Source organism: Zonotrichia albicollis, chromosome 5 (assembly GCF_047830755.1).
Source record: "Zonotrichia albicollis isolate bZonAlb1 chromosome 5, bZonAlb1.hap1, whole genome shotgun sequence".
In the NCBI taxonomy this organism is placed as follows: Eukaryota; Metazoa; Chordata; class Aves; order Passeriformes; family Passerellidae; genus Zonotrichia; species Zonotrichia albicollis.
The window spans coordinates 1,985,523-2,010,057 of record NC_133823.1 but is presented as its reverse complement, the minus strand read 5'-3'; the positions used below and the strand labels follow the sequence as shown (position 1 = coordinate 2,010,057).

The 24,535-nt window shown below is 48.0% G+C and overlaps 1 protein-coding gene across 4 annotated transcripts; it reads left to right on the top strand.

Annotated features, from left to right (window-relative positions):
* Positions 1-685: 685 nt before the first annotated feature.
* On the top strand, positions 686-24,486 carry IMMT (inner membrane mitochondrial protein). 4 transcript variants are annotated; one of them, XM_074540508.1, is made up of 15 exons: positions 686-844; positions 6,063-6,139; positions 6,534-6,723; positions 8,076-8,196; positions 10,315-10,395; positions 11,454-11,555; positions 12,047-12,183; positions 14,182-14,285; positions 16,136-16,271; positions 17,261-17,390; positions 19,043-19,057; positions 20,003-20,226; positions 22,215-22,346; positions 22,723-22,852; positions 23,529-24,486. In XM_074540508.1, the coding sequence occupies exons 1-15, from the start codon at positions 800-802 to the stop codon at positions 24,134-24,136; spliced, it is 2,232 nt and encodes a 743-aa protein (XP_074396609.1). In that variant the 5' UTR covers positions 686-799; the 3' UTR covers positions 24,137-24,486. The 4 variants fall into 4 exon arrangements, with proteins under 4 accessions (XP_074396609.1, XP_074396611.1, XP_074396610.1 ...); XM_074540510.1 differs by lacking the exon at positions 10,315-10,395; XM_074540509.1 differs by lacking the exon at positions 19,043-19,057.
* Positions 24,487-24,535: the final 49 nt, after the last annotated feature.

Sequence of the window (24,535 nt, the reverse complement as noted above, 5' to 3'; positions counted from 1 at the left end):
CCTGAGTGCTCTGAGCGAAAGAAGGTTTATGAGAGCTGTGAAAGGTTATAGCTGTAATTTGTTGATAAACGCTATAAAATGTGCTGTGTTACACTCAGACTGGAGGAAAGGCTGAGGGAGCTGGGGCTGCTCAGCCTTGGGAAGAGACCTGAGAGGAGATCTCATCCATGTCCGCCAGTGTCCGAATTTATTTGTATACTGTCAGTGCCCGGAGCAGGGACAGGCTGTGCTCGGGGGTGCCGGGCAATGGGATAAGAGGGAAGGGGCAGAAGCTGATGCCCAGGAGCGACACCTGAACGTGCGGAAGAAATTCCCCACAGCGCCGTGACCGAGCACTGGGGCGCATCGCCCAGAGCGGGTGCGGAGTGTCCCTCACTGCAGACACCCCAGAGCTGTCTGGTTGCAATCCTGTGCCGCGTGCTCTGGGATGACTCTGCTTAAGCAGGGAGATTGGACCAGACGACCAACTGTGGGCCCACATCCGACCTGACCCATTCTGTGATTTTGATTTTTATTTTATTTTATTCTGTTCCGCCCGCGCCCGGAGGGTCCCGGGAGCTCGCGACCCCTACTCGGCGCACGGGCCCCCGCGCGCGGGCACCACCCCGCCCCGCCGGCGTCGCGCGGCCCGTGCCCGCCCTCCCATTGGCCACGCGAGACCCGTCACGCGCGGCCGCCCCCTGGCGGGGCGGGAGCGCCTGCGCAGGCGCAGTGCCCGCTGAAAGGGGGACGGAGGCGGCGCCGGCAGGACCCGCGCAAGGCGCCTTCCCGCGGGCCGTGCCGGCCGCCGCACCGAGCCATGCTGCGGGCGTGCCGCCGAGCGGGGCTCGCCGCGGCCAAGCAGGTGAGCGTTCCCCCGGGGAGTCCCACAACCCACTCCCGCTATGACCAGCTCTGCGACCGGTGCGGCCGGGCCGGGCCAGGCCTGCGGGGAGGGAGGAATCCCTGTGACCGTGGCTCGGCGCGCGCTGAATGACTCCGCACGCGCGGGCCCTGATTGGCTGCGCGCCTTTGACGGGCGGCCGCGGCTGCCAACGGAGGCGGGGGGCGGGCGCTGGTGGGTGGGGAGTACTACCAGTCCCAGCGTGCACCGCGGCAGCACAGCGCGGGACGGAATGAGGCAGCAGCGCAAGGCACGCCGGGACTCTTAGTCCTTGATGGCGTGGCGGGGAGCGCGTTGCTTGCTGGGGGTTGGAGTCTTGGCCGCCATGGCCGCGCTGGGCCCGCAGCCCCGCTCCGCTGCTGGCGGCCCCCAGCCCGGGACAGCCCCGGGAGCCGCGGGCATGGCCCGGGAGCCGGCGGGAGCTCTGTGGGGACGCGTACGGCCCGGCGGCCCCGCGCGGATGGGGCGTGGATGGGCGGCCCGGCGCTCCCCGGCGGGAAGGACGTGACCTTGCCTTCCCCGGCGCGGCCTCCCTCCCGCGCAGCCCCTCTGGAACCCGCCGGGCCCGGCTCCCGGAGCGCCGGGACCGGCCCGCCCCGGTGTGCGGCGCGGGGACACGAGCGATGGCAGCGCTCCTGTGTGAGGGGATCCTCTGTCCGCACAGTGGGACACAACACGCGGGGCCGAGGGCAGAGCTGCCCGTGGGACTCGTGCTGTGTGTTCTGGACCTTTGCCTCTCCTTATCAGCAGAGATAAGCGTGGTGATGTGCTCTGGAGCCTTTTTAAAGCAGTAGGCCAACTTTAGGAAGCCACGAGGATTTATAGGTGAGGGTGGCTCCTTTACCAAGGCCCCAGATTGTATTCAGCTGCCTGATAAAAACTAACCTGACGAGATCACTTTTATATGGTTTTCCATCACAGTGTTCATTACCCTCTATTCACACAATTTAGCAAAGGAGAAGCTGTAGGTTCTTCCCTCTAAAGCTCCAGCAACTGCATCTCTGCTGCTCCCCAGGGCTGGAGAGCCCTTTGGTCCCCTGATGGCCACTGAAAAAGGGCTCTGGGTTTGGCTGTCTGTGGAAAGTTTCATCTGGAAGCTGAGAAGACAGAAACCAGGCTTTGGCAGATATTTATCACTTGAGGCTGTTTGCATGTGCTTGGCTTTAACAGAATGGCTGGAATGAGTGTACAGCTCCAGAGCAGCCAGGGTGGTGCTTTGCAGCTGGAAGTTGGTCATCAGGCTATAAATATTTGGTGAAAGAGTCACAGAGTGGTTTGGAAAGGACCTTAAGACTTTCTCATTGCAAACCCCCTGCCCTGGGCAGGGACACCTCCCACTGTCCCAGGCTGCTCCAAGCCCTGACCAGCCTGGATGTGGACACTTCAGGGATTGGACATCCACAGTTTGTCTGGGCAAGCACCACACCACCCTCACAGGGCACAATTCATCCCTAAGGACTCTGCAAACACAGAGATGCCACAGCACTCTCTGAAGTTTGTTATCTGTACCAGAGAGTTTGTGGTGGAGACTGGGAAAACTTTATTCATTCTTTCCTTCCCTCTTTCCAGTTACTCATTTTTCCTGCTTGCATTCTTTCTGTGAGCTCTGTGTGGAGCATCATTAAACTTGTAACAATTGAAGTGGCTTTGAGAGAAGGGGATCTTCATCACTTTCAGGAATGTTTTCTGCTACATGTGCAGTGCTGCAGAGTGACTTTTCTCTTGAAGTATTTCTGAAGTTTTCTGTGAAATGAACAGGGCTTTTACTAAAAGTGTGTGATAGTTGGCAGAAGTCTTGAATGATGGGACATCAGAGTTCTGTGGTGAGATGTCCCTGTTGTACCCAATCTCTGTCTTAATGAAGAAAAACTCTGAAGTTTCTGGTTTGTTCTTCCTGTTGAAGTGCACAAATGTCACATTACAGAAATTCTGGATCAGACACTCGAGCCTGGTGCCTGAGGGAGGCTGAACTGGAGCTGAGTGAGCAGAGCATGGTGTGTCCTGGCCATGGTTATTTGAAATTACACATAAAGTATAAACCTGCAGGGCAGATTTAATTTGTTTAATGATGTTCTGCCGTGCTGCTCTTGCCCTGAGCACTGTGCCAGAGTGAGCTCACTTGGATATCCTTAAATGTCCTTAAATCACTGGGGCTCATAATATTAACCTGAGTGAAGGTGTGATGTGCCTGCTAAGTGATTCTTGTGGTGATTAAATAGTAGGAAATGCATGCAAAATAATAAGCATTTAAAAAGTTGAGTGAAACAAAAATCATGTAGAGCTGAGGGAGGAGGAGGAAGAAATAGAAACAGCTGCCCTGCAGTGCCCTTGCTGTGTCCATGCTGCCTCATCCAAAGAATTTTCTGTCTTCTGCAGGGCAGAAAGTCATTTATTTCTGCCTTTTGAAGGGCACAGCAAAGCATGTGGGATGAATTTCTCCAAAATCCTTTGAGGCGTTTTTACAAATAAATGACAAGGGTGTGAAAATTGACAAAGTCCTGGGAATTTTGCAAAGGGGAGATTAGAAATGACCTGCTGATTTCCATGTTATGGTGGTACAGCAAATACAAGCAGTATTATTATGGTGGTCAAAAGAGAGCAATACTTATTTAAAAACGGATTTTTAAAAAAAATTCAGTGATTTTTGGAGGTATTAGTGTATTTGGATGTGAGGGAGGAAAAATTTGGCTTCTATTCGTAAGACATGGGTACTTAGAGATTTTTATTTGCTGTTCCACTGGCCAGCTGTGGAAATTTGTTGCAGTGACTTGAAAGATGGAGTTGGTGAGGGCTTGTTTTGGGTTTAATTTAGAGTGCTGCCATTGCTACGTGTGTGAGAGTCCCAGAGATGGAGAGCCTGTGATTTGGTTCCTCTCATCTGCATGAAAAATAAATAGAAATGAGGATTTGGTTAATTCTAGACCAGTCCAGCTTGGAAGAGATCTCAAAAGATCATCTGGACTGAAATCAATAATCCCTCCAAAAAATCCTCCTTGTGTATGAAATATAAATGCTGAAATATAAATGCTGAAATATAAATTACTGGATTGAGCTGTATGCATAATGCTGGATTATTTGCCCCTCCTGTGCTTCATGGTGTAATAGGGCCATGCTGAGAGTCAGGAGCACTTTCAGAAGTTACAAAATCATTTGTGGTAGGTAGGTAGGTTCAGAAGTTGGTAACCAAATGATTTGTGAGGCTTTTATTAATGAAATTCCCCTTGAAAGGAGCAGTGAAGGCTCAGGAAGTGCTCCTGGAGCAGTCAAGTCAGAAAATCAAAAATGTTACAGAATATATTTATTATTTTGTTGCCCTTTCTGTCCCTCACAATGCAGAAAACCACCCGCAGTGAGGGCTCCTGGAGGTCTCAGGGCTGAGAGGAGCAGGTTCCTCCTGCTGCTAATTAAAAACCTTTTGGCTGCCTTTGTGGAAAGAATAAGAATGCAGTGTTCCTGCCTTTTCCTGTCTGTGCTGTTGGACAGGGATAGGACCTGAACCACAAGAGTTGTGCATGTTATTGCCATGTGCAAAAGCAAATAGAGAAACTTCTCTCCTGGGATTATGTTGTAGTGAGGCATCTCCCAGCTTTTTCTTTTTTAAAGAAAAAAATCCCTGTTGGGAAAAATACCTCAGCTGTGGGAAAAGTTCTTTTTGTGCCTTGTACTTTGATTTCTCATGAGTCCTGTGTTAGTAATTCCCATGTGGGGAAAAAACCTCTGAGGCCAACAGTGTGTTTTCTTCTGTAGGCTTAGAGTAGCTTAACCAGTCCTTCAGAGAAGATAAAAATCTTGATAATGTGGCTCTTGTTAAGTAAATATAATAAAATATCACTCTTCATATACTAATTTAATTTATAGTATAATGTGATGTCTGTCTGGAAAGTGTACGTGTTATTAATTCTTTTAAAGTAGTGGTCTTGGTTTGGAAGGTTAATGAGAATTGCTTGTGTATCTTAAGAATTAAAAGTAGTTTGGAAGTTTAAGGAGAATTGCTTTTATATCTTAAGAATTAAAAGTAGTTTTAAGCATTTAAACAGCTGTTGTTGTGTTCTACCCCAATCACACTGAGCTGTTTTAGTCTGTGAGATTGAAATGCATCTGAAATTAACCCAGTTGTACGCCCAGCACATAAATCAGTGAAATAAATGCAGAAAGATACTGGAGTTGGGGTTTATTCCTTCTCATTTTTCAAATTTTCAATTCATTTTTCAAAGAATTTCATGACTTCTTAAAAGCCTTGAACCTGGACATGTGTTCCCAGAAAAGAGTCCAGTGCTGGTCACAGGTGTCCTACAGAGACACTGAGGCTGTGGCAATGGAGCCAGTGAGCCCAGTGCTGCTTTGGAGGAGATGTGTCCCTGTGTCTCTGTGTCCCTGTGTCCCTGTGTCTCTGTGTCCCTGTGTCCTCCCAGTGCTGCTGTTGGAGGAGATGTGTCCCTGTGTTCCTGCTGACCCTGCTCAGAGCCCAGTGCTGCTGTTAGAGGGAGATTTGTCCCTGTGTCCCTGTGTCCCTGCCTCCCCCCAGAGCTGCTGTTGTAGGGAGATGTGTCCCTGTGTCCCCGTGTCCCCGTGTCCCTGTGTCCCTGCCTCCCCCCGGTGCTGCAGTTCTAGGGAGATTTGTCCCTGTGTCCTCCCAGTGCTGCTGTTGTAGGAGATGTGTCCCTGTGTCCCTGTGTCTCTGTGTCCCTGTGTCCCTGTGTCTCTGTGTCCCTGTGTCCTCCCATTGCTGCAGTTCTAGGGAGATGTGTCCCCGTGTCCCCATGTCCCCGTGTCCCTGTGTCCCTGCCTCCTCCCAGTGCTGCTGTTGGAGGGAGATGTGTCCCCGTGTCCCCATGTCCCCGTGTCCCTGTGTCCCTGCCTCCCCCCAGAGCTGCTGTTGTAGGGAGATGTGTCCCCGTGTCCCTGCTGACCCTGCCCAGAGTTCAGTGCTGCTGTTCTAGGGAGATGTGTCCCCGTGTCCCCATGTCCCCGTGTCCCTGCTGACCCTCCCCAGAGCTTCTGTTCTAGGGAGATGTGTCCCCGTGTCCCTGTGTCCCTGCCTCCCCCCAGTGCTGCTGTTGTAGGAGATGTGTCCCCATGTCCCCGTGTCCCTGTGTCCCTGCCTCCCCCCAGTGCTGCTGTTGTAGGAGATGTGTCCCCATGTCCCCGTGTCCCTGCTGACCGTGCCCTCTCCCCACAGAACAGCTGCCGTGTGAGAGCCTCGCTCCGTCCATGGCGGCCGCAGCGCGGATACGCCTCCCAGCACGGGGACTCCGGGTACGTCACGGGCTCTGGGCTGGGGCTGCTTCTGCACTCACCAACGGGGGGCTGCTCCTTGGTTTCACAGCACAGCAGGCTCCTGGCAGTGGGGTTTCTGTGTGGAGTCATCCTGTTCTCCTGGGGTGTGTTCCTTGTTTGGTTCAGTCGGATTTAGATGAAGAAAATGAAGATGATCAGTATTTATCAGGGAAGTTGTGGGTTGGCATATCTTACCTTTGGGTTAGTCACCAAGCAGTGTTGTACCAGGCTGAAAGTGATTTAGAGCAGGTTCTGGAACAGAGGTGGTCCCCAGCTGTAAGCTGAAGGCTCACAAACTGTTTGATGTTTGCCATATAATGTAATTTATTTATTTATGTAATTTACACCCCTTTCACTCTCGTTTCCTCCTCAGTGTTTCCGTGGGCAAAGTCATTGGTGCAGGCCTGCTGTTTGTGGGTGGAGGGATAGGTGGGACTGTCCTGTATGCCAGCTATGACCGACAGTTCCGGGACAGCGTGGAGAAGGCCATTCCCTACTCTGACAAACTCTTCCAGATGGCACTTGGCCCTGCACCTTCCAGCACACCAGTGCCAAAGAAACCAGTAAGTGTCTCCCATCCCCCCCACACATCCACTTCTCTGGTTTTTAAAGAGAGTGTCTGCACTTATGTTTTGAATTCTGGTTCATTTTGCTTTGTGCTAAGAATTAAAAAAGTTAAAGAATTAAGATTTCCTTAAATTAAGGTTTAATAATTACAAATTCAGTTCCTACTTGGTACTGCAAAAGTACATTTCCCATTGCCATCTCATGATTGTGGTGTGTGGGTTGCAAAACTTGTTTTTATTTGCAGTAAAATAATCTAATGGAATCCCAACTGAATAGCTGCTCTGCTTACACTCAGAAATAAAATGGGGAGAGAAAGAGGCAGGTGTCAGGCTGGAATTTAACTGCTTTACTGGAGGCTTATTGTAGTTAGTGATGTAGCAGAATTACAAAACTTGCTCTAAATGAATTTACTTTAAAGAAAACTGAGAACATTCTTGAATAAGTAAAGATTTGAGTGATACAGAACCAGGCATAAGCATCATACTTTGACATCTTAGTGGCACTACCCTGGAGAAAGGAAAACCTGATACTGCCTTTGGCACAGCTCTGGAAATTGAAGCCTGGAAGTTTCTCTGCTCCTCCATGTGAAAGGAAACACTTCCCAGTAATCAAGAATACTGAAAATCTGCTCTAGCCTTGGATTTTTTGAGCTTTCAGAAGTCATTTGGCTTTCAGGAAACTCAAAATATTTTTAATTGAATTTTAAGAAAGCTGTTCTTAATAAGTGGAGGAATATCAGTCAACAAAATTTCTCTCTTCTTGTTTTAGCTACAGTTTGTGTGATCATCCAAGCTCTTGGTGCCTCCCAGGGAATTTGCAAACCAGATTGATTAGCAGAGTTATCAACTCCCCAGTCATGACTCTGACTCAGATGGTTTTATTTTTACCTTGTGGCTTTCCACAATGGATATTAAGGGATTAATATCATAAAATGTCACAATGCTCTGTGTTTGAGTGTTTATGTGCCCCAACCACCAGCATCTGAAGCCTTTCAAAGGGAAATCAGTGGAGCCAAACTTGGGGTTTCTGCATTCAGCACGCTCAGAAGTGCTTGGAATATTTGGGGCATAAAACTATTTGTTTTTTATATATAATTTAATAAATATTTGTTTATAGTGAAAACTGCCACAGTTCTACCTGCATTTTTGGAGATGAGAAAATCTTTAAAATTCCTTCTGAATTAAAAATCAAGTCAAGGCATTAGATGGCTGTTCTAAATTGCACTTTGAAGCTCAGATTTATGGTACAGACACCTGGATATGGGAAAGTTCTTTTCCATTGCACTGGAATTGGTGACATCCAAGCTGTTTGAAAAACTGATGGTATTTCTTATTTCTGACTTTTCAAGATACAACAAGGTCCACTGAAGATCTCATCTGTAGCAGAAGTAATGAAGGAGTCTAAACAGCCTGCTCCCAAGTCTCAGATAAGCAAACCAGAATGTCCTGCTCCTACAGAGGAAAAAGGAGGTAAATTTATGGAATGTCATGTACAAAGGAGCAAATGACCTAATGATCTCCTGTATCATATATGGTAGAGTAGATTAAAATATTCCTTTGAATGGTTGAAGGTAAATATTGTAATTTCTTAGAATTAATGTTTTTTTCTTTCCAAATCATAACATTTGCATTGAGTGGCTTTAGCTTTTTTCCCCCCTATTTTTTTTTTAAAGAAATACATTTAATTTAGAATCTGAGATAAATAATTAGTAATCTTCATAGTTTAGATGTGAGACTCAGCAGGAAGAGAACTTCAGGTGTTCTTGCAAGCACAAGATACTTAATTGTGGATAATTAGTGGGCTATTGTAAAGCCAGATCAAATGGAGCTTGTTTAGGGAGGAGCACTTGTGATGTCTTTTTATGTTTATCTAATGGCTCTGTGTATGTGTAACTAATATCTTGTTGCTGTTTATCCAGGAAATCAGCTTCTTCTGGAAATAATAGCATCCATATCCAATTAATATTTTTCTACAGAGGGAAAAATTAAGTCTTATAGCCCTGTTATTATATTATAGCACTGGAATGGTTTGGAAGAGAGCTTAAAAATCATCTAATTTCAGCCCCCTGCCAAGGGCAAGCACACTTTCCACTAGACCCAAAAGTCCATCCAACCTGGCCATGAGCCCTTCCAGGGATGGGGCAGCCACAGCTTCTCTGGGCAGCCTGGTCCAGTGCCTCACCACCCTCACAGTAAAGAATTTCTTCCTGATATCCAATCTAACCCTGCCCTCTGTCAGTGTGAAGCCCTGTCACTCCATGCCCTTGTAGAGCATTTCCAGCTCCCATGTAGGAGCTGGAAGGTGATTGAAGGTGTCCCTGGAGCCTTCTCCAGGCTGAACACCCCCAGCTCTCCCAGCCTGTCCCCACAGCAGAGGGGCTCCAGCCCTCTGAGCATCTTTGTGGCCCCCTCTGGACTGGCTCCTTCAGCTCCATGGCCTCCCTGAGTGGGGGCCCAGGGGTGGATGCAGAATTGCAGGTGGGGCCTCACCAGAGCAGAGCAGAGGGGCAGAATCTCCTCCCTTGACCTGCTGCCCACACTGCTGGGGCTCCAGCCAGGACACAGCTGGTTTCAGGACTGCCTGTGCACATGACAAGCTCCTGTTGAGCCCCTCACCCACCAGCACCCCAAATCCTTCTCTTGGGGCTGTTCCTGATCCATTCTGCCCCAGCCTGTGTTTGTGCTTGGACTTGCCCTGACCCAGGTGCAGGCTGTGCCACTTGGTCCTGCTGAGCTTCATGGGGCTCACACAGTCCCACCTCTGGAGCCTGTGCAGGTCCCTGTGGATGAGCATCCCTTCCCTCCAGGTGTGACTGCACAGCTCAGCTGGATGTCATCAGCAGACCTGGCAGAGGGTGCCTCAGTCCCACTGCCCAGGTCACTAACAAAGGTGTTTAACAGTCCTGGTCCCAGCAGTGGCCTTGGGGAACACACTTATCACTGGTGTCCATTGGACATTGAGCCACTGACCACAGCTCCTTGAGCACAGCCATCCAGCCAGTGCCTTATCTATGGAGTGGTTCATCCATCAGATCCATATCTCTCCAGTTTTGAGATAAGGGTGTCATGTAAGACAGTGGAAATGTTTCTAAAATCCAGGGAGATTATGTCACCCTTATTCAGCAATGCTGCTCCCTCACTGGAGGGTCTCATCTGCTCTGTCATGCTGCTCAGGCAGCCTGTAGCAGACCCCCAGTGTAATGTCACCTGTCCCTGCCCTCCCTCTAATCCTGACCCATGAGCTCTTGGTTGGCTCCTCATCCATTCCCAGGCAGAGCTCCATGCACTCTAGTTGGTCACTGACAAAGAGGGTGATTGCCCTCCTGCCCTCCTTGTCTGCCCTGCCAGGCCTTCCTAAAGAGCCTTCATCCTTCCATTCCAGCCCTCCACTCACAGCTGCCATCCCACCATGTCTCCATGAAGTGAGCTTCCCTTTTCCTGGGCCCCCTCTCCCAGCACCTTTGGTTTAACCCCTCCTCAGCAGCTCAGCAGGCCCTGGCTGGAGGTGCTGTGGCCGTGGTTCTGTGGCACATGGAGCCCATCTCCCCAGCTGTACTAACTGCTGTGTTCTGCAACTGTGTTTAACAGCAGGCAAGGCTGCAGCACAGATCATCTCTGCAACAGGGGTAGCTGTGTCGGTGCCAGCTCCGGAGATACAGACTGAAGAAGGTGACAAAAACCTTGTGAATACAATGAAGAAAACCCAAATCCTCTAGCTTCGTGTGCATGCGTTTTGCTTCTGTGTTGGTATTTGTCAGTGTTGAAAGGTGTGAGTTTCTGTGCCTTTTATAGACAACTTCCATTGTGTGTTAATAGAATTTGGACACAGTGAGAGCTGCAGACTGGGACAGGTACAGGTGTGAGCACAGGAGCAGAGCTTCCCTTTGTGCAGAACTGAACTTGCACACTGCAGCTTGCCTCTGCTCCTGGTGGCTTTGTGATTGCTGTTCAGTAGGGCATCTCTGCCCAGGGACACGTGAGGAAACTGTTTCTTGTAAAACTCCACAAGAGACACCAGCCTTGAGATGATGGTCTCTTCCAGATGTGATTAGATGATATTAATTCTTTAGTTATGAACATTTCATAGAAAGCATGCCAGGGATATGCACACACTGCAGAGTAACATCAGCATTATTCAGAGGTGACTGATGGGTTTTGTTGCAGCTTGAGGCTGAGAGCTCTGGGCTCTCTCCTCAGCTCAGATGCAACTTGCTGTTGATCTTGAGAGTGTTAATTAGGTCAATTCTCACTCTTAAAGGCATTTTAAGTGGTTGTAGGCAAGGAGTATAATTGTGATCCCCCATAGCCTTCTCACTCATCCTTTGTTGCTTTGGTTGGGCTCTGTAAGCATGCCAGAGGAGAACTGAGAAAAAGCAAGAAGGGAGATTCACTTGAAATTTAACTTTGGCTCTGTAAGTGTTTCTCACTTCTTGCTTTGCCTTTCACTTCTGAGTCTTGTGTAATTTTGTAACTAGACAATGGAAAATCTCCAAATGCATGTGAGGTGTTCATGTCCTTGACTTTAAGTCGTGAGACTGGCCTTTGTAGTTATGGATATAAAGGTTCCTCAGGTAGTTCCAGCATGGTTTTGAGCAGAAGTCAGATCTACAAAGTGATACCAACTACAAAAATCAGTTTTGATAAAGTTACTTCCCTACAAGTAACCTCTGTACACTAATTTGGACTCTCCACTTAGGCAGTTTGACTCTTTTTTTACTTCTGAACAGGAAAACAACACGAAGCTTCCCATGCTGTGAAAGAACGGCCCCCAGAAGAAGTTGCAGCCAGGCTTGCCCAGCAAGACAAAGAGGAGCAAGAGAAGGTATCAGGTGAGTCCACACTGTCACTGTCCCTGTGTGTGTTGCATGGGACACAACTGTGCAATTGCACTGACTTTATGATCCTAAGCTCCTTACACACCTCTTGGATGTGGAGTGGTGGTGAAGCTTCTTCCACCCACTCATAAATAACTGAGAATTGAAGAATTATGGGAAAATTGAGGTTGGAATAGACTTCAAGGTTCAAGGAAGATATGAAAATTTGTTTCCAGAACCATTAGAACAAGGGAACATGGGATACACCTGCACCCCCTGCAGTCCCATGGGAGAGGTTTCCACTGGGTGGTGTTTTGCTCTCCTCAGTACCTCTGCTCCAAATGAGGAGAGCATTTTGGTGATCTTCTGTGGGCTGCTGTTTAATTCCCAAACTGCCCAGCCCTTTTAGATCATAGAAAATAATTTAAGATACTTAGAAGCTGTAACATGTTATTTTACTAATTATAAAGTTCTTTATTGTTTAATTGACTTACATTTTTTCCCAGCCCTTGCAGCAACTCTAGAAGGAGCCCTAAATGCAACTGCTCGTGTGACCCTTCAGGCTATCACTGCTCAGCAGTCAGCTGTGCAAGCAGTGAATGCCCATTCCCAAATCCTGAAGGATGCCATGGATGATTCTGAGGTAAATTGGACAAGTGGGGACAATTTTTATTTTCATTTGGTTCAGCAAAACTTCAATCTGAATTAAAAATAAATTTGGAATCTTTTCTTGCAATGCCTTTATCACAGTTTTAACTCACCTTTCCACTTGTGAAAGGTGGTATAGTCAAATAATACAGTGATTTTGAATTTTGTTGTTTGGGGTTTTTTCCCAACTCCTCTATTTGCTTTTTGCAAGAAAAAAATTCAAGTTAAGACATTAATAGTTTTCACACTGTATTTTAATTAATTAATTTTAATTCTCAAGACTCTTTACCTAGTTAAGATCATGCTGTCCACCCCAGTAATTCTATTGAGATTTTTTCCTTTTCCAGCATCCTCTTGCTGGATTGTTTGTTTCTTGTCAGGAAATAGGAAGGGGATGTACAACACTTGTGGTGTGCTCATGCCAGAGTTTGTGTGGGTCTGCCACTGCCCATTCAGTTCTGGAGCAGAGATAAAATTCACTTGTTAATCAGGGACATGGGCAACCAACCAAGCACTCAAGACTTAATCTAGTAGTTGGTAAAATAACTGCCTTAAGAGATTGATTTTAAGCTTAATAACTAAACTTAATTTGAAATCAACTTTTAAGTATTATGGTACTTAAAGTATTATGCTTAAAAGCAATTTTAAAGTATTAAAGTATTGTAATATATGTGGAGATTTCCCCACTATAGGTTGTGCACCATACAGTGATTCTCATGTAAGCTCTTCTGGGTGAATAAAGCTCTGTGGCTCAGGAAGAAAACCCATTAAGAATCAAACAAAACCAAAACAAAATGTTGGAAGAGAAACATCACTTGTAAAGCTTCCAGCTGTGCTGTTGAAAAACACAAGAATGGTGCTCAGTTTGAGGGAAATGTTCAGTGACCAGGCTCCCACTGTGGGTAACCCTTGCTCAGTGATTGCCATGACCTTAATGAGGGCTCTGTGCTCCCCAGGATACTGGGGGAAGGTTCCCACTGTGGGTAACCCTTGCTCAGGGGTTGCAGTGACCTTAATGAGGGCTCTGTGCTCCCCAGGGTGCTGGGGGAAGGTTCCCACTGTGGGTAACCCTTGCTCAGGGGTTGCAGTGACCTCATGAGGGCTCTGTGCTCCCCAGGGTGCTGGGGGAAGATTCCCAGTGTGGGTAACCCTTGCTCAGTGATTGCAGTGACCTGATGAGGGGTCTGCTCCTCAGGATGCTGGGGAAATGTTCCCACTGTGGGTAACCCTTGCTCAGGGATTGCAGTGACCTCATGAGGGGTCTGTGCTCTCTGGGGTGCTGGGGAAATGTTCCCACTGTGGGTAACCCTTGCTCAGTGATTGCCATGCCCTCATGAGGGGTCTGTGCTCCCCAGGGTGCTGGGGAAATGTTCCCACTGTGGGTAACCCTTGCTCAGGGATTGCAATGACCCTGATGAGGAGTCTGTGCTCCCCAAGGTGCTGGGGGAGGCTCCCAGTGTGTGTAACCCTTGCTCAGGGATTGCAGTGACCTCATGAGGGGTCTGTGCTCCTCAGGGTGCTGGGGGAAGGTTCCCACTGTGTATAACCCTTGTTTAGGGATTGCAGTGACCTCATTGGGCTCTGTGCTCTCTGGGGTGCTGGGGGAGGCTCCCACTGTGGGTAACCCTTGCTCAGTGATTGCCATGACCTTAATGAGGGCTCTGTGCTCCCCAGGGTGCTGGGGGAAGGTTCCCAGTGTGGGTAACCCTTGCTCAGGGATTGCAGTGACCTCATGAGGGCTCTGTGCTCCTCAGGGTGCTGGGGAAATGTTCCCACTGTGGGTAACCCTTGTTTAGGGATTGCAGTGACCTCATGAGGGGTCTGTGCTCTCTGGGGTGCTGGGGGAAGGCTCCCAGTGTGTGTAACCCTTGCTCAGGGATTGCAGTGACCTCATGAGGGGTCTGTGCTCTCTGGGGTGCTGGGGGAAGGCTCCCAGTGTGGGTAACCCTTGCTCAGTGATTGCCATGGCCTCATTGGGCTCTCTGCTCCCCAGGATGCCTGTGGCAAGAAATCCTCGCAGTGGCGCACGCTGGAGGAGGCGCTCAAGGACCGCAGGAGAGCCGTGGATGAAGCTGCTGATGCCCTCCTGAAAGCCAAGTGAGTTGCTGGATTTAAGTCTTGGAGTAAGAAGTGACATTGCTCATGTGAGAGCTGAGTTTCTAGAAAGTATGGAGTCACCTGTGTTCATATTGAATGATCTGTTTGTGCCAAATCAGCTCATTATCACGAGCATTTTAATTTGACACGTGCAAACCTTGGGTGCCTGTGCACAAAATCCTCCCTGTAGCAGAGTCTGAAGCAGTCCTGTTCTTTTTAAGAACTTATTTATCTCCTTAGTACTAACAAAGAGTGCTGGTAAGTTCAAGTAAGATGAAAAAAAAAACCCACAGTCCTTTTAGTATTGTTGTTGAATAATTTTGTTAATAATAAATGTATTGTAAATCTCTTCTTCAGTCTGGAGAAGAGAAGGTTCTGGGGAGACCTTCAAGCACTCCAGCACCTAAAGGGGATACAAGAGAGCTGGGGAGGGACTTTTTACAAAGGCAGAACGAGGGGGATTGGCTTCAACTGACAGAGGGCAGATTTAGATTGGATGTAAGGAAGAAATTCTTCCCTGTGAGAGTGGTGAGGCCCTGGCACAGTTTGCCCGGAGAAGCTGTGGCTGCCCCATCCCTGGGGGTGTTCCAGGGTGGATGGGGCCCTGGGTGACCTGTTCCAGTGCAAGGTGTCCCTGCCCATGGCAGGGGTGGGGTGAGATGATCTCTGAAGTCCCCTCCAACCCAAGCTGTTTGAGGATGACTCCATGACTGCACTCTGTGTACTGAGTCAGCAACATCACCAACTTCTTTTAGTTGTAATGAAAAAATTAAACCTTGCAGCATCCTTTGGCAGTTCCCTGTGTCCACAGGATTGCTTTTAAGCAATTTGATTTTTACTGAGCACATGCCTAAGAAAAACTTGAATTCTGGATGCCAGCATTGCTCATACCCTGGGGTCTGTAGATGTGCCCTTAGTGTGGTCTATGGGCACTGAAGGAGCAGCAATAAAATGACAAACAGTATCTCCAAGATGCCCTTGTAGTGAGGTTAGAAATAAATTTGGAAACCCTTTGATGCTTCTAAGGCTGAGAGGGCAACATCATCCTTGAAGCTGCATGGTTGCTATCACATTATAAACTTCTCCTATCTTTGATGTTGCTGGGCTGACTGAAATTAGTGGGAGTGTAATTGAGGTTTCATTGTTAAAACAAAGCTAATGCAAACCCCACATGCAGCAGCTTTCATTCTCTATAGCTCTACTGGAGATCTTTGCTTTTATTTATTTTCTTAATTTGCTTATTTTAAAGCTTGTTCCTTATTCTAATGAGGTCCTTGGAAACCTCCATTGGTTTGAATGGATTTGGAAAAGGAACATTTTTTCACTTTTTCCTTGATTTCTAATTGTGCTAGAGGAAAGCATTTCTTTCCTAATTACAAAACCCCATAATTATCTTTACAGAGCCCTATAAATTCTCTCCCATCCTCATTAATCTCCACCAGTCACCATGTCCAAAACACTTCTGCAAGCGTAAGCCATCTATATTAAAAATGTTTCCTTGCTGCTGTAAATGTCTGCTGTATAATTCTAACCTAATTTTAATCTCTAATTCTAGTTTTACTAATTCTAACTCCTTTCAGTGAACTTCCATTTTCCCTCCAGCTAAATCCTGAATACTAATTGCAGTGTAAATAATTCTCATTTTACATGGAATAGCCACCCTGACATCTTTAGGTTTCAGGCTGTGGGAAAAAAGTAATCCTTAGTCAAAGCATCTTAGAGCTGGTAGATAGGAAGCACCAGTAGAGTTACCCAGTAGTTGTTCCTGTGAATACCAACAGCATAAAGTAAATTTTCTTTGAGTGATAAGCCCTGTCTGTGTTACACTCAGCAGCTGCTTCTCTTTTCAGAGAGGAGTTAGAGAAGACAAAGTGTGTCATCGAGAATGCCAAGAAGTCTCAGCTGGCAGGAGCCAAACCTCACATTGTTGCTGCAGAAGAAAATCTCCATCATATGATTGTGGACTTGGACAATGTGGTGAAAAAGGTAAGGCTTGCTCAGAGTGTTTATAATTGCCTCCAGAGTGGGGGCTCCTTGGCAGCTTGTGCAGACCTCCCATTCCCAAATCCTCTGCAGGGAGTGAGATATTTCACAGACTCACAGAATTGCTGAGTTGGAAGGGACACACCAGGATCATTGGGTCCAACTCCAGGACACCCCAGGAATCCCATCCTGTTCCTGAGTGTTGTCCAAACACTTTGTGAGCTCAGACAGGCTCAGTGCTGTGAGCACTGCAGTGCATTGGGAACTGTTAATCCATCCTCTTGTGGCTGTCCTCAGGCTTTGAGCTGCTTATACTGCCAGTAATCAGTCATGGCAAAATCTTCATGAGAGCTTGAGCTCTGTCTTGAAAGGGCCTCCAGGTGTCTGGATGGTCCCAGTCCTTTCTGTTCTTGTAATTCTTCACTTGACTCCGAGGGAATTTACCACAAGGTTAGGGAGAAGTTCAGTGTGTGCTAATGACTTGGTGGTAAATCACTTTGCACAGAAGACTGGGAAAGAAATGTAAAGGTGAAGTTTCTCTCCCTTTGCAGGACAGCTGGTAATTCATCAGGTGTGTTTGGAGTGAATGTAGCCTGCTAGTGGGAACCTCAGAACTCTCTGAGGATGGCAGCAATCACAGGCATGGCTTACTAGGCCTGTAATGGCTGTGAGCACAGAGAGGGAGCTGGAGGTGTTTCAGGTATAAACTGAATTCAAGGCACTCTTGGTCCTGTCCAGACCACAGACTGGCTGTGTGGTTACTGTGAGCCTGTAAAACAAAATGGATTAGTTAAACTTCCAGCAAATAATTATTGTGTAAGAGAGGTTTAATATCACAGGATGGGCTTTGGTGCTCTCCCAGGTGAGTTTGCCTGGTTTGGGCTGGGGGTTGATGTGTGCCAGTGTCCCAGGGCTTGGCTTTAAATGATTTGTGCCTTCAGTTTCATCCCTTGCCTTGAAAAACAAATGAATCTCACCCTTGTTTGTTCCAGGTGCAGGCAGCCCAGTCTGAGGCCAAGATTGTGGCTCAGTACCACGAGCTGGTGATCAAAGCCAGAGAGGAGTTCCAGAAGGAGCTGGACAGCATCACCCCTGACGTGAAGCCTGGCTGGAAGGGGATGAGTAAGTCTGCCCTTGGAGAGGGGTCACCTTGTGCTTGTAGCACTGTGGTGTGTTGTGCATCACCACTCAATGCCCACCATCCCATTCTCAAGTGTTCCCAGTGTTTGGTTGGTCTGAAGTGAAAATGATTTCACAACTCAGTTAAATAATCTAAAGCAGGTGTTGTGAAGAGAATCAATTCTATATGTGCTGTGTGGGAAGGATCACAAAACAGAAAGTGGCTCTTGTGTGATAAATGTCATATTGGTTGTATGAACATCTCTCTCCTCCCTGTATTTTAGGAAGGAAGTCAGATCATTTGAGATTTCAATCAAATCTGATATTAATCAGTAATCAAATACTTGGTTAACTCTGTGATTAGAGGTATTGTAAAACACTGTTGTGACAGGGTGATAAAGAACTTCCTGAATTTTCTACATCATCACTGAAAGGGCGAGGTTTCATTGTTGATACCCTGCCTGCCCCAGTACATTTATTTCTGCCCTGACACAGTAACACACCTGTAGCAAGAGCAGTGAGCAGTCAGCTCATCCCTGCACACTCCTGCTCCCCTTAGCTGCCTGCATTTTAAAGCAGAGCTGCAGCAGGTGATTGTGTGTGTTCACCAGGGCTGGGGGTGAGCTCCTGCAAGAACCCACCTGTGGTATGTCCATGGAACAATTACTGTCTGGGCTAGTTCAAAAAAATTCATTCCTCAAAACCCCCAGATTTCCACATATTTCCAGTCAGGGTTTAACATAAATGTGCTAAGTGATCTCAGACTTTTCTAGCTGATGTGTTCAGAGGCAGCTGTTAAGGCTTTATTTCCAAGTTACAGATTTTTTTATAGAAGTAATAACTGTCATTTGAAAAGAAATAGTGTCAGTATTGCCTTAATATTTTTCTTAAAAGTAAATTACAATAGATTTTCTTAATGCTACTTTATGCTTTAAGAATGTGGACCTTAGTCCACAAAATAATTTTCCTGGCTAAATGAATACACCAGACCTTTGGAATGTTCAGTTTTCATTTAAAAAACAGCCAACCTCACACTCAGTATCTGTGGGGAAAATATTTGAAATTAACAAATTGTTTGTGGAATTTGCTTTTGGGGTGTTAGTTCTGAAGAAAAAAAATTTATTTAGGCTCCCTGGGGATGGAGCTGCCTTTCCTTGCACAGGATAAAATCTTGGGTTTGTGATCACTGCCCCTCTGTAGGAGGAAAGGGAAGCTCCTGGTGGTTTCCATGTGCCCCATTTCTTACTGGTGTGACTTGCTGAATGGGACAGACTTGGGGTCCCTGGCTCTCATGCCACTGGGGAGTTTGTTTTTTGACCAACTGCTTCTGTTTGTAAGACCCTAGAAACGTCAGGCTGAAATTTCCAGTGTCCTGTTGCACTTTCCTACTTCAAACTTGTTCCTTGCTTTGGCTGAACTCAAGTGTCCATCTGTGGGTTTCCAAGGGTGGTTTTAGTGGTTGGGGCATCTTGGGCTACACTTTCCCTGTAACACAGAGACTTTTATACTCCACATGCTGTTCTTCCTGAGTTCCTAAGGACTTGGTCTCATGTTTAGGTCACTGTAGATAAGCTCTTAGTTTTCTATTTTACTTTTGCATGACTGCCTTGCTGTAGTGAATGTGCACTAACTTTTCCAACTTCTTTCTGTTGCAGAGATAACTGACTTAGGTGAGTTACTATCACTTGTTCTTGTGCCTTGAAAGTTACATCTCTTCTCTTTGTGTTTGTGTGGGGCATGGCTTTAAGTTACAGGCAGTTATCATGGCATTCCTAGAACATTCAGGCTGAGCTATGCCTTGGGACCCCTTCCAGTCATGTTAAACCACAAATGGATCTTTTTGTACCACTGCTACACCCAGCAGCTGAGCTTGGTGCTGCTGGTCAGCTTTCCTGCTGGCCAGTGAGACCACTGCTCCAAGCCCCCCTGTGCCAGCACTCAACACAAGGTGACTGAGGGACTGTGCAGTCTTGCTTGCATTAGACCCTGCAGAAATGCTTTCCCAAGTACTCCCAGCTTTCCATTCAGATGATTTAGCTGGCAGCCAGTGCAAAATGAGCTGCAGCATTTTATAAAGCCCTTCTCAGGTCACCACATGCTGCAGGGTTAGCTTGGATCCTCCTGTCCCAGGTGCAATGTGGTTGTGAATTGTGCTGCCCTCTGAGTAGCCAAACCTGAAAGGTACAATCTGGGGTAAGGAGTCTGATTAGGAGCAGTTCATCTGGAGGACTGCTGAAGAGAAAATGTCATTCTGTCTGTCCCCTCACACAGGGGGGACAGACTGCTCTGTGTGCTGGCAGAGGGGAAAATATGTGGTGGTGTAAAAACCAAGAAATGACAGAGCTGTTGACAGTCTCTGAGTGCGACATGGACATGGAAGTGTAAATGACAGCTGGGACTAATTTGGAAGAAACCAAGCTAATTTCTCTCCTGGAATGAAAATACAGTTCAGGAGGTGGTCTCAGGTGGGCATTAGAAGCGCTCAGAGCCCTTCCCTAGAAGGGACTCCCTTCTCAGTGACCCCTTGGAGCCGCAGAGCACCCGGGTGGGAGGCGGGGGGCCTGCAGCAGATTCCCTCTGTTCCCTGCCCTCCCTCACGCCTGCGTTCCCTTCAGCCGGCCAGCTGTCCACCGATGACCTGAACTCGCTGATCGCGCACGCGCACCGGCGCATCGAGCAGCTGAACCGCGAGCTGGCCGAGCAGCGCGTGCGCGAGCAGCAGCACATCGAGGCCGCCCTGCAGAAACAGAAACTCGAGGACAAAAAAGCCTTTGAGGCAGCCGTGGCCAAAGCGCTGGAGCGACACAAAAGTGAGATTGAATTAGAACAAGAGAAGAAGGTAAAGTGGCTAAAGCACCTGGTTAAAGCTTTGGGGCAAAAAGCACCTGGTTAAATCTTTGGGGCAAAAAGCACCTGGTTAAATCTTTGGGGCAAAAAGAAGAGTTAATGGGAAAGGCCAGAGGGACAACTGGGATGTTCTGGGCAGTGAGAGACTTCACATGGGTGACTCCCAAGCTAAACATGAAAAGGAATCACAGAATAATGAGGTTGGAAGAGACCTCTAAGATCACTGAGTCCAACCCATGCCCTCACACCTCACCTAGCCTATAGCACCAAGTGCCATGTCCAGTCTTTGTTCAAACACATCCAGAGATGGTGATTCTACCACCTCCCTGGGAAGAGCATTCCAGTACTTTATTATACTTTTGGTGAAAAATTTCTTCCTGATATCTAATCTATACCCGCCCTGACAGCTTGAGACTGTGCTCTGGTTCTGTCAGGAGATGTTGAGCAAGGAAAATGCTGCAAAGTTAGAATGGTGAAATCAGACAGGGAATGACTGTGAAGTTACTTAGCTCCTGTTGGAGATAGGATTACTGGGTCAAAAGAAATCCTAGAATGATTTGGGTTAGAAGGGATCTTCAAGATCACCTTGTTCCAACCCTCTGCCATGGGCAGGGACAGCTTCCACTAGACCAGGCTGCTCCAAGCCCTATTGAACATGATCTTGGGAAGGAGTTGGGGCAGCCACAGCTTCTCTGGGCAGTCTGTGCCAGTGCCTCACCACCCTCACTGAGAAGAATTTCAGTGTTTGATCTGACCTTGTGTGACCAGTATAGGGCTACATAGGGAAATGGTAAAGTCTCTTGGGTTTGGAAGCTCATTTACCAACCAGCCTCCAAAAGTGTTTGAGTGTTTGACATGTATTTTTTATATACTACTTCAGTATCTGCACTAAGTGCCTGCTGAGTAACCAGCAGTTATTCACATGAACCACAAATCTATTCCTTAACATCCCTAGGAAAAGGCTCAGCTGTAAAACTGAACCTCAGCAGGTCTTTAAGCTGAGAGGCTCTGTCAGTGCCACTGCTCTGACACACACCCTCAGTAGTCACTGCTGTGATGCTGAGGCAGTGTGTGACACAGCTGAGCAGTGGTTGTGCATTGCACCCCTGTGTGACACAGCTGAGCAGTGCTGGTGCATTGCACCCTGTGTGTGTGACACAGCTGAGCAGTGCTGGTGCATTGCACCCCTGTGTGACACAGCTGAGCAGTGGTTGTGCATTGCACCCCTGTGTGTGTGACACAGCTGAGCAGTGGTTGTGCATTGCACCCCTGTGTGTGTAACACAGCTGAGCACTGGTTGTGCATTGCACCCCTGTGTGTGTGACACAGCTGGATAGTGCTGGTGCATTGCACCCCTGTGTGTGTGACACAGCTGAGCAGTGGTTGTTGGGTGTGCATTGCACCCTGTGTGTGTGACACAGCTGAGCAGTGGTTGTGCATTGCACCCTGTGTGTGTGACACAGCTGAGCACTGGTTGTTGGTTGTGCATTGCACACTGTGTGTGTGACACAGCTGAGCAGTGGTTGTGCATTGCACCCTTGTGTGTGTGACACAGCTGAGCACTGGTTGTTGGTTGTGCATTGCACCCTGTGTGTGTGACACAGCTGAGCAGTGGTTGTGCATTGCACCCTGTGTGTGTGACACAGCTGAGCAGTGGTTGTTGGTTGTGCATTGCACCCTGTGTGTGTGACACAGCTGAGCAGTGGTTGTTGGGTGTGCATTGCACCCTGTGTGTGTGGCACAGCTCAGCAGTGGTTGTTGGTTGTGCAGTGCACACTGTGTGTGTGACACAGCTGAGCAGTGGTTGTTGGGTGTGCATTGCACCCTGTGTGTGTGACACAGCTGAGCAGTGGTTGTGCATTGCACCCCTGTGTGTGTGACACAGCTGAGCAGTGGTTGGTGGTTGTGCATTGCACCCTGTGTGTGTGACACAGCTGAGCAGTGGTTGTTGGGTGTGCATTGCACACTCTGTGTGTGCAGGTGGAGGAGGTGCGCGAGGTGATGGAGAACGAAATGCGGACGCAGCTGCGCCGCCAGGCTGCCGCCCACACCGACCACCTCCGAGACGTCCTGAAGATCCAGGAGCAGGATCTCAAAGTGGAATTTGAGCAGGTAAGGGAGAGGAGCTCCCAGGGGAATTAAAGGGATATTCAAACCCTTGCAAAGCACAGGTTTCATATGACAAGCAACATGTTCCAGGGGATGGAAATGGGGAGTGGGGAGGGAAGCAAGCTTGCCTTGAGGTGACACAGAGTGCCTCAGTGTGTAGGTTTTATTCAGACTTGTCTGAAAAGCTTTTGCTATAGATAGTAAATGTTTGACACAAGTCCAGTAACTGTTAAATTCCCCCAATAAGGTTTCTTACTGGTATATTGTATTTACTGTATACATTGGCCCTAACAAGGACAACAGATTTCTAGAAATGTCTTTAAAATAAGGTAAATGTTCTTAACCTGCTGTTTCTGTTCCTTGTATTGCACTGTTTCAGAACCTATCAGAGAAGCTCAGCGAACAGGAGATGCAGTTCAGACGCCTTACTCAGGAACAGCTTGACAACTTCACCTTGGATATAAACACTGCCTATGCCAGGCTGAAGGGAATTGAGCAAGCAGTTGAGAGTGAGCACTGAATTCCTCTTTCTTTAAGGACTGTGTTCCCCAAATGCCCCTTGCCCAAACTTGGGCATCTAAACCCAGGCTTAGGCACGTAGCTCACACCAGCAAATCCCAGATGAGCAAAGTCCAAGGTGGTTCTTCCAAAAGTTGTCTTGTTTGGCTGTAAGCTGTGGGACAGTGTCACAGACATGTTTTATGAAAAATCCTTTCCTTAGGATTTTTCCTCCTGAGAAGCCTCAGGAACAAAATGTAAACATTGATTATCTGCTGCTGTGGAATGCAACAGGTGCATCTGTGATTGGTCTCATGTGGTTGTTTCTAATTAATGGCCAATCACAGTCCAGCTGTCCAGACTGTCTCAGTCACAAGCCTTTGTTATCATTCCTTCCTACTCTATTCTTAGTGCTAGCTTTCTGATGGAATCCTTTCTTTTAGTATAGTTTTAATATAATATATACCATAAAATAATAAATCAGCCTTCTGAAACATGGAGTCAGATCCTCGTCTCTTCCCTCACCCTAAGACCCCTGCAAACACCACCACAGGACAGATTTGCTTTAGAGCCTGTGCTGAGGGGTGGCTGCTTTGGAAAGCAGAGGGTGCAGAGGGCTGGCTCTTGCTGCTTGTTCTCAAAGCCACGTGTGCCCAACTGAGAGCCCCTTGTTGGCTTCCCTTGCAGGTCACGCGGTGGCAGAGGAGCAGGCCAGGAAGGCCCACCAGCTGTGGCTGTCGGTGGAAGCGCTGAAATACTGCATGAGGTCGGGCACGGGGGACAGTCCCACGGAGCCCCTGGGCAGCGCCGTGCAGGCCATCAAGGCCAGCTGTGCCGACAACGCCTTCACGGAGGCCTTAACGGCGGCGCTGCCGCAGGAGTCGCTGACGCGCGGCGTGTACAGCGAGGAGGCGCTCAGAGCGCGCTTCCACACGGTCCAAAAACTGGCAAAGCGAGTGGCCATGATCGACGAGACCAGGAACAGCCTGTACCAGTACTTCCTGTCCTACCTGCAGTCGCTGCTGGTGTTCCACCCTCAGCAGCTGAAGCCGCCGGCCGAGCTCGGCCCCGACGACCTCGACACGTTTAAGTTACTGTCTTACGCCTCCTACTGCATCGAGCACGGAGACCTGGAGCTGGCAGCCAAATTTGTCAACCAGCTGCGAGGGGAGTCCAGGAGGGTGGCGCACGACTGGCTCACGGAGGCGCGCATGACCCTGGAAACCAAACAGATCGTGGATATCTTGACAGCGTACGCCAGTGCTGTGGGGTTGGGAACAACTCAGGTGCAGTGAGCTGGGAGTGGAGCTTTGCAGGCAGTTCAGCTGTTCTGGGCCAGACAGAAATCCCACCATCTCCTGAGGGTTCAAACAGAGCTGTTGGCAGGGGCTGGAAGCAAAAAATCAAAGCACGGGTACCGTCTTGTTTCCTTGCACTGTATTTAATTTCACCATCTGTTGTATTTTTGTTGGTTTTGAGTTGTCATGACAACCAACTTCAGGAAGCTTCCCTACAATTTGTGTAAGAATTAATGTTTTCCCATCTTACCAAGTGGGCTTGTGATCGAACCAAAATAATGTTTGTAACCTGCCATTAATCATTTGCCACTTTGTCAGCTGAATAAAACAAGACTTCAACCACTTGCTCCTGCTGTTTAAGTCTCCTGTTTAAACATCAACTGCAGTCTGGCAGTA

Bases quoted from the DNA above. Each gene is read 5' to 3' on its own strand.
- IMMT (XM_074540508.1), top strand. From the start codon at position 800: ATGCTGCGGGCGTGCCGCCGAGCGGGGCTCGCCGCGGCCAAGCAG. The intron at 6,724-8,075 runs GTAAGTGTCTCC...TGACTTTTCAAG, and splicing joins CACCAGTGCCAAAGAAACCA to ATACAACAAGGTCCACTGAA. The intron at 14,286-16,135 runs GTGAGTTGCTGG...TTCTCTTTTCAG, and splicing joins GATGCCCTCCTGAAAGCCAA to AGAGGAGTTAGAGAAGACAA.